General features: G+C 32.5%; 1 protein-coding gene across 1 annotated transcript; it reads right to left on the reverse strand.

The window, feature by feature from the left end:
- Window positions 1–7325: 7325 nt before the first annotated feature.
- Window positions 7326–7932, reverse strand: LOC9327567 (defensin-like protein 124). Its single transcript, XM_002894136.2, has 2 exons — window positions 7722–7932; window positions 7326–7560 (listed from the first exon to the last, which is right to left on the reverse strand). The coding sequence occupies exons 1-2, from the start codon at window positions 7768–7770 to the stop codon at window positions 7397–7399; spliced, it is 213 nt and encodes a 70-aa protein (XP_002894182.1). The 5' UTR covers window positions 7771–7932; the 3' UTR covers window positions 7326–7396.
- Window positions 7933–9865: the final 1933 nt, after the last annotated feature.

The following is a 9865-nucleotide window of genomic DNA, read 5'->3' on the forward strand; positions in this document are numbered from 1 at the left end:
AGAAAAACCTCAAAAGAGTATCGATCGAAATTTTAACTTTTCATCGAATAAAAGCAATTCTCACTTCTCCCATGTTTTTTTGTCTGATAATTTTCTAATGGTTGGGGATAATTTTTCTTTCTGGAGGATTGACCAATCATAAAACGACACGCAAGAAATCAAGTTAGCTAAAAGAATCTCCCAAAAAAAAACAATTTGCACAACCCCATTTCAAGATTTTTTCGTCCATACGAATCTCCTACCCTAGTGACTCTCGAGACCCTTCATCTAGAGGTTTACAATATGAAAATTTTAAAGAAAATTTTCAATCACATTAGTATTTGCACTCAGAAATCAGAATTTTGAGAAATACTGAATTTCTACACTACATTATATTTATCCTTAAGAGTTGAAGTCAATATTTGATTTAAGAAAAAATTATCTTGTTTTTCCTTTTTGACTTGAAGACACAATTATTAACCTTAAGTGATCCATATGATGCCAACACAAAAGGTACATATCTAACTCTTGTGGGTTATTTCATACCTGAAATTAATGTTTGTATTAATCAATTAAACTAAATCATTCTCACACGATTGATTTATCATAATCAGAAAAGTTACATACAATAAGTCGTTAAAACTAAAACATATGTTACATATCACGTATTTTTCTTATTAAAAGAGCAATGGATTTTCTAGATTGATTCTAAACTAAATAGGACAAAAAGAGACGTAAGTGAACATACCAACATTAACATGATCTAATTTTTCTTGTCCCCGCTAAACGAAGTTTGAAACCAAAAATATGTTTCGCGAACCGCCAGGTGTCTATGTCAAGAGTCCATAAATTGATAAATCCAAAATATTAATTCATAGTCAAAGGCTCAAAGCCTCAAAACAGATGATTAAAAAGAATTATTAATTACATTTGCACATGTCTTGACGACAGAACGGAGGAGAAAAACGGATTATCAGGAGATCTACCCACGTGGCATGTAATAATCTTTATTTTTGCTGGCAATGCATGCAATAAATTATAAACTGTGATTACTTCAGCAAATCGTAAAAATTAATAAAATCAGATTCTTTCAATGTTTCGGTCCGCCAAACAAGGCCAGATGTGTTGGGTGATCTCAATACAAATGCTAATAAGCAACTTTAGAGTATATTATAAGTTTATACTACTAATAATTAAGCTAAAACGAGTAATAAAAGTGCAACAACAGCCCACGAGACACAATTATTTAACTATTAATCTATAATAATGTTTGTAGATACGCTCAATTGATACGCTTACGTACGTACTTAGTTTTTTTAGAAAAATACTTCGGGTCTCTTATATTCACTCTCTTTATTTCAGCCAATCAGAATCTGACAAATAATAATAATAATTTTTATTTAATTATAAAATTTAGTTTGCCACTAGAACGAAATTATGAATCGGTTTGAGTTTATTCAGAAAGGATTAGAGTTTAAATTTTATGATTAAACGAGATTAAATATCTGTTTGGGTTTATAAACGGATTTAGATTTTACAATTAAACGAGGTTAAATGTCGGTTTGGTTTAGAAAGTACGATTAGGGTTTAGATTTTATGATTAAACGAGGTTAAATATCGGTTTGGGTTTATAAACAGATTTAGATTTTACAATTAAACGAAGTTAAATGTCGGTTTGGGATTAGAAAGTACGATTAGGATTTAGATTTTTTACCATTAAACGAGTTTAAATGGCGGTTTGGGTTTACAAAGGAGAATTATGGTTTAGATTTGTAATTAACAAGATTATATATCGGTTTGGGTTTATAAAAGAGTGGTTAGAGATTGGATTTAATAATTAAATAAATGTAACTTTTTTATTATATGGCGAATTTTGATTAGTTAAAATAAAAGAGGGTGAATAAAAGGATTCACTCCTAGGGGTGAATCCAAGTATTGCTCGTTTTTTTATACATGGGCTTTCTTGCTTGATTAGAATTCTTTAAACTTTGGTTCTTTAACTCTAGAGTTCCGGTGGAACCATTTTCTTTTTTTGTGAGCTTTTTAATGAATATTGATTGATTAAACGTTTTATTTCCTAACTGCTTGAAATGAAAATAGTGAAGTTTTCTAAACGATTTATATCAAAGAGACGTTACAAAAAATACTTACTACAAGAGAAAAATGTTAGCTAATTTTGTTATTATTTTTATTTTTAGAAAGTAAAAATTACAGAGAATCCATTAAATTATGAAAGTTAAATGTATACATATATATATATATATATATATATATATATATATATATATAGTCTAACAAATAATGTACCGGCGTTGTATGAATTGATCTCAAAAGGGTAATGGTTTAGTGGTAGTACAAAAGAGTTAGATTCTATTGTATCATGGGTTTAATCTTCTTTTGAAACAAAGAGACATTTTTTAAAATAGGAATGGACTAAAGACTGATTCGGGATATCGACAGAGATTATATATGGGTCAAAGGTCTATAAGTCTATAACTCCTGCTGTTTAACAAAAAAATGGAGAATGATCAACATATTATTGACACAATGTATAATACTTTCTCTTTTTTTTTGCTTTTTCAGAAATTTTTATGGTAAATTTTGATTCAAACCTAAACTATTTTGAGTCAAAGATGAATTAAATATATATATTTAGATATTACTTCGTTGATGGTGGATGGATAAATTAAAAACCACTTAAATTGTTTTCCATTTGGCTTTACTTAATGTTAAAAATATCTTTAAGGATATTTTAAAAGCATTTTAAGATACTTAATTAAAATATCTTTATAGATATTTTTAAAGGCATGACAGTTTGCTTGTATTTAACCAAAAAAAAAAAAAAACAGTCGTCTTGTGGAACTGCAAATAATTAATGGATCGACATGCCACATTCATCAAAGTCAAAGGAATCTTGCTACGTTTCAAATCCTACCATTTTAAGATTATAATAAGTTAAATTACGCCACATCCATGAGATACATCGAAGTCAACGGAATCATGCTACGTTTCAAAACCTACCAATTTGAGATTATAATAAGTTAAATACGTATTATTATTATACAGATGCACTGAACATTTATACGCCTCTTCTCTTTGAAGAGAAGAATAACATACACACATGACAGACTGCAAATTGCAATTTACGAAATGTCAACACACTCAGCTAGCTTCTTCTTTTTTTTTTTTTTTTTTTTGTAATGATACGTATTTTTCTATATGGTTTCCGTATATTTAACATGCGACCGGTAGCTTTCACCAAAAACAAGACATTATAATTACTAATTTTTTTTAATATGCTCATATTTTCCTTCAAATACATGTAATTTCTATTTGAAAAATGAGCCAACTTTTCAATTAATTTTGTTTTTTCTATAAGAGTGATTTCATTTAGTTCTTTTTGAATTTCTAAGACTTGGATGAATCATTTACCACTGTGTAATTCAGTTTATGCGTATCTTATACTGGCAGGAAAACGATCTATTTTCCCCCGAGAACTATCACATCACACTAGATCCATACTAATCTACGACTTCGTGCTAAATATCCCAGAAAAATTACTTCTCAACTTATATCTCCCCAAAATAATAGTTTAAAACCTATATCTCTCCGAAATTATAGTATGTATCTCCATAAATCTTGGTTTTCATCGATTTTTGGTTTACAAAACAAAATTAAACCACCTAAAAACCATACTAATTAAACCGAGTTGAAACCCAATTACAGCAAATAACCATCACCGCCACAAAACTCACACCGCCGTTGTTATGGATTTTTCCACATAAGAGGTGCTCGTTTAGATTGTAGCTTACCTGATACACTTGCTCACAGTGTCTGCATTGTACCTCTCCGATGATGGTTATGTATCTTATCACGTATATTCGCCAGCACCGCTCATGGAAACAGTGGCGGAATCATATAAATTATTTGATTTCCTACGGATTATGATCTGTTTGGTCTCATCACTGGTCTCGCCGGAGTTGTTTGAGCTGACAGAGAGAATACATGAACCGGTGGTTGATTCTGTTCAAGAGAATTGCTTAGATACGACGGCGACGCCATGAAATAAGCCGGAGATGAATAATCAGCCATCAAATCCTAGCCGTTGAGGAGCAAAAGGCGATGGTGACTCGGTGATGGTGGTCCTAGACGAAGCGGAGATGACGTCACCGGTGGAATCTGAGAAGAATACGATGTTGTAGCTAAGCTTAAGGAGACTCATTGTCGACATATACGTTGTCGTTTTGAGGTTTTTCAAATTTAAGATGCATCCAAATTAAATCTGCAAAATCATGGGTTGGTAAGGAAGAAGAAGAAGAAATTGGTAAGATATGGGTTGGGTCGGGTTTTCAATTCTCAATTCGATTTTATTGGGTTGGGTGGTTTTCTAACAGGTTTAGCTCGTAAACCGATTAAACCCAGATTTATGGAGAAATAGGTGAAAACTATAGATTTGGAGATATATAGATTGAGAAATAAATTTTTAGGGATATTTAGCACGAGGTCGTAGATTGGTGTGGATCTAGTGTGATGTAAATACTTCTCCGAGGGAAATAGATCGTTTTCCCTACAGTGGTACATATACTTTAGCTTCAAATAATTACTCAGAGCCATTGTTTAGCTTAATTGTTGGCGCTTTGAACCGACTATAGTGATATATGTGTCTTCTTATACAAAAGTTTGATGAACTTGATGGGTAAGGTCACTTGCCATTCGGTTTCATTTAAGTAGTATGACCACACTACTTGCTATATCCGTATAAGCGAACGCTTGCGTTTAGTGGTCATACAACGAAAGATCTGATTCTTAGAACATTCGAGTTTAGTATGATTTGACAGATTTCTACAGATTTAAATCCGTAAAGAGTTTCGTAAAAGCGATTGTTTTAACCGGAGATAACTGAGTTTTTACTAGTTATTAAAGTGGTAAAATTTAGGTTTGGAGAGGTTCAAAGAAGAACTTAATACTCTCTCTATTTCATTTTATTTAGTATACTTTAAGATTTTTTCACACAAATTAGAAATCACAAAAATCTCCTTATTTTATCTCTTTTCTATAAAAATATCATCAACTACAACTAATTCAACCAAAAAAAAAATATGCTGGTCGTGTTCTTTTGTGTGCCGCTGCGACACAAGTGGGCGACTCAAAAAACAACTTCACTTTTAATTAAATCTCAAGCCAGCGACAAGTTACAAGTGAAAGCCGATGAGAGATGAAGAGATATTGAGTCGCCGCGTCGGCTAATATTGATCGCTGAAAATTACAGCGGTAACACCATCACGAGCGACAGAGAATCTAGAGAAGAAAAACTCCCACAAAAAAAAAACCCAGCGACTGAAATAAAAGAAATGAAGTGTAATTTTCAGTAGCCGGAAGCTGTCGCTCGCGACTTGCAAAAGAACACGGCCGCTATACAATATAATTGGTCAAAAGCTATTAAATACATTCAATATTTGCATAGAGAAATAAAAACAACAATTATTTTGCAACAAAGTTTTTTCCTTAAATTACAAATATATTGAAACATAGAGGAAGTAATGTTTTTGTTTCAATAATAATATATTAAATGATTCATCAATTTGTGTACAAAAGCTTTAAATATCATTTAATTTGAAGCAAGAGAAGTACAATTTTTTAAGAATTTTTTTAAAAAATTATCTTATTAATAGCGGAGCATATAATTAGCTTTATTCATTAGTGCCATTTTCATATTTAGAAGTGTGAGATTGACGTTTATTAGTATATCATTAGCATAGTGATTTTTTAGAATGGAATTCACATGTTCAATCTCGAATTTGGAAACACTATGCATTTTTTTAAGAAGAAAAAATAATTTTTTTTTTTTGAACATCTGATTTTATATAAAAGGGCAAGAATACAACTGGTTAAACAAAAAGAACCACTCCCAACCTGCAAGTGATACAACCGAACCACTAAAAGCTACACTAAGACCCTTTCAAAGAAAGAAAGGTCTAAACAAAAAAATAAGCTTTACCAAAAAGCTAACCAGCAATCAGCACCTGAAAATCAAACAGAGGAAAAGGATCTCTCATCTACAAAAACCCCAAAAAGCCAAGAGGGATAACCTACTGCAACGTAACTATGCAGCCTTAGATCATTGGTGACACTCTGCAATGAGAGAAGTTCCTCTGTTCACAGATTTGGCTTCCACAACCAAACTCCACTCCAAACCAGACTCCACGAGTCGACGGATCTCCTGAGACTGAAACCAAAAAGAGGGCCAAGCCTTTGGTCTGTTTACAACCCCGACAAGAGTTGGGTTCTGAATTGCAAACAAAACTCTGAAAAATCTGTGGCTTTTCATACATTCCACTCCCCAAAGAAGAGACAAAAAGGCTGCCTCAAAATTGTCCTTAACATTAGTAAAAGATCTTCTTCCATGTATTAGAACCAGCCCCTCACTATCTCTTACAACCCATGCTGCCCCAGCAAGCTTAGTAGACTTAGACCAAGAAGAACCCACATTGCACTTTAGCCAATCAGGAGCAGGAGGAATCCACTTCCTCTTATCCCTCTCCCCATCCGGAATAACATGAGAAATGACTTCATCATTCACCAAAATCTCTTCCTCCGGCTCAACAATTTGAGCTTCAGTCCACTCCAACACATCTTCTCTGATTTTCATCACCAAATCCAGAGCAGACCACACTTTACCTTCAAACACCAACGAGTTCCTATTTAACCACAACCTCCATAAAATCCAAGGGAAACTCTTTCTAATATCCTCAGGCCAGTCTTTGTTATTTCTATTCACCAACAGATGGTGGATATTGGAGAAAACAGCCCCCTGATCAAACCCAAAAAGAGGACTAGGAAAATCAGAAAGTGCCCATACTTGTCTTGCAAAAGTGCAAGAGAACAGAGTGTGGTTACTGCATTCTTCATTCTCTCCACAAACTTGACAAATAGGGTCCATACTCATGCCTCTACCATTAAAAGCCTTTGCAACAGGTAAACAACCCGAGACAACTTTCCATAGGAAAAATCTGGATTTTTGGATCAGTAGGGATTTTCCAGATCAAACTTTTCAGGTTATTAGTAGATAGAAGAAAAAATAATCTGATTGAACGTTTCTTTGGAGTATCTATTATTTTTTTTTGGGCAAGGACTATCTATTATTATTTTCAAATTTTTGTTAGCTTTCTGACAAACTATTTTTCAAAACATAGAATTATCCACGGATCCACCCGGTAATCACAACATATATTTCCAGCGAATTCATGTCTGACCCATCGAAATTCGACATATGAATTAGTGCACATATGCTGATGTACCAATTTATAGTTCATGCCAAATAATTAAAACCATAATTGACATGCACATAAAAACTAAAAATTATTATTTTATTATTAGAATTGATGATAGTTTATAGGAAGAAAATGAACATCAAATATCAGCAATCATAAATGCATTGGCAAAATTTTTGCCAACACGTGCCTTTTCCGTTGTGCACCTTAAGACAATCGCTGGTACACCAATTAGCTTCACATACATCTGGGAGTGTTACTTCAAAATAGTCAACACACGTATGTCCTTGCGTCTCTTTCGTCACCATCCCTAATATAAACATTCAAACATAACTTAAATTTTTTGTTATAATAAAAGCAACGATGAAAAGAAAACTATAGAGTAAAAGAGAAGAAACGTGAAAATACATAATATAGATTTATACTTTTGAATATTAATCATATATTATGTTAAAAAAATGTGAATCAAACCTAGAACGAGAACGACCATAAAGATAGCAATAACAGTGGCTTTAGACATTTCTGATGATACAATCGAAATGAAAACTTTAAAATAAAAAGAAATGGATTTATGAATGCTCTATATATAATAAGAAATTAGATGCATGCCTCAACTATAAAAGGTAAAAAAGAAAAAGTAGATTCTGGAAATGACTAAATATCATAACAAAACAAGTAAGAAATCTCTGAAAATCAATTAAAAGTGAAAATTGACTAAAAGTGAACAAAACATATAAAAACGTCATAAAAGCAGTCAACAAATATTGAAAACTTTTTTTTAACACATTGAAAAACTTTTTCTTAAAAAAAAAGCCAATAAGTAATTAAAGATATGCTATAAATAGAAAAAATATAAAACTATGGGGAAATGTGTTTTTTCATAGCCGAAGGTCTTTTGCTAATATCTCGAGTAAAAGTGATGTTGTTCTTAGATGTGTCTTATGGGCTATGGAAAGTATGAAGAGTCATAGATTGGAGAAGATCATTTTCTCTTTTCAGGACAGATCCCTAGTTGAAGCTGTTAACAGACCAAGGGCTTGGCCTTCTTTCAAGGCTCAATCTGTGGCTTTAAAGTTGTCCCTCCGGTATTTTTTGGATTGGAAGGTTGAGTTAGAAGTGGCTGCGGCAAACAGAGGAGCAAACCTTATTGCTCGGAGTGTTACAGAAGATTCGAGATGTCAATCTTATGTTGCCTCAGGTCCTCCCGATTATTGGTTGTCTCGCGTTTTTAGTGATGAGGAAGGTTTGTCCCCTGTTTGATTGTTAGTCTTTTGTGCTTGTTTGATGCTCTGGGTTTGAGATCATTCTTTTGTTACGAATGAGTTAGTTGGTACTTGGTTGCACTTTGTGCTTAGGCTCTTATCTTGAGCTCATTCTTTTTGTATAGGCCTCTCTGGTTGGTTGTGGAGATGGTACTAGTGTAGATGGTTTAGTCTCAGTCCTTCTTGTGACTGTTTCGTTGTAATCGTTCATTTTCTATTGGTGGCTTAATATTAACTCAGATGACAAAAAAAAAGAAAAAATATAAAACTATAGAGAGAAAAACTATGAATCAAACCAAAAAAATAAATAAAAATAAAATGGTAGAAATATCACAAAATATAGACTAATTAATTTATCTTATTTAGAGATTAATTCATTAAATTTGAAAAATCACGTAAATCGGGACATAACAAGCCGCTACCACCAATTATTGATTGAGGGGGGGGGGTGGCAATGAGAATCTCATGATCTTCTAAGGCACGTTCGGTCCACGGGCCAAGCAAGTGAAACAATGGATTAAGGCATCAAAATTTTGTGGTCATTTTTGAGAGAATTGTTTTTTAGTTTTTTTTTTTATACAGAAACCATATTATAGGTTTTTTTCTAAGATCAATATTTTGTTGGGTTTTCTTTTAATCATACTTGTGGGCTTTAACTTAACATTTGTGTATATTCTATACTTTTTTATAAATATGTTAATTTTATTAAAACGAAGAGTTGATTTACAAAAGAGTTTTAACAGTTTAAAATCAATTAACCTTACCAAAAAAAAGTAAAAAAAATAAGGTAAATTTAGCAAGTGAGCATAAGTAAAAAAAACAATTTTCTTTTGCATAAAAATGAAAAAGACATACTGTTTTAATTTGCGTAAGGCATCCGAAAACGTTGGAGCGGCCCTGTTTCGAGAAAATTTCAAAATAATATGGGGCCTCAACTTTATCTCTTTCCGAAACTCTTCTAAACAAACACAACATATGCTAATGGCCTAGTAGAATAGAACATAGGCGCAAGTATAAGACATTCATTACTTATTATTACTTAGATGGGAAACAAATCACTTGGAAGACCTAAAGAAAATGCAGAAAATAATGGTGTGCATTGACGAATTCAAGTCAGTTACTAATAAGGACGTCATGAGAACTAAGGCTAATCAAGAAGATATATTACATGTATCTTTTGGACCAATGACAAGCGTCTGCACTTAGAAGTTCAAAAGACGTACTTAACATGCTGATTCTAGAGGTTATGGATAACGAATCCATTTAGAAGTCCAGTGGAAAAGATTTCTTTCAAATACAACTTAGTTTTAGCCTAAGAATACACCCAAAAATTCTAGAAGAATGAGATATAAT

This window comes from Arabidopsis lyrata, assembly GCF_000004255.2.
Source record: "Arabidopsis lyrata subsp. lyrata unplaced genomic scaffold ARALYscaffold_1, whole genome shotgun sequence".
NCBI classification, from domain to species: domain Eukaryota; kingdom Viridiplantae; phylum Streptophyta; class Magnoliopsida; order Brassicales; family Brassicaceae; genus Arabidopsis; species Arabidopsis lyrata.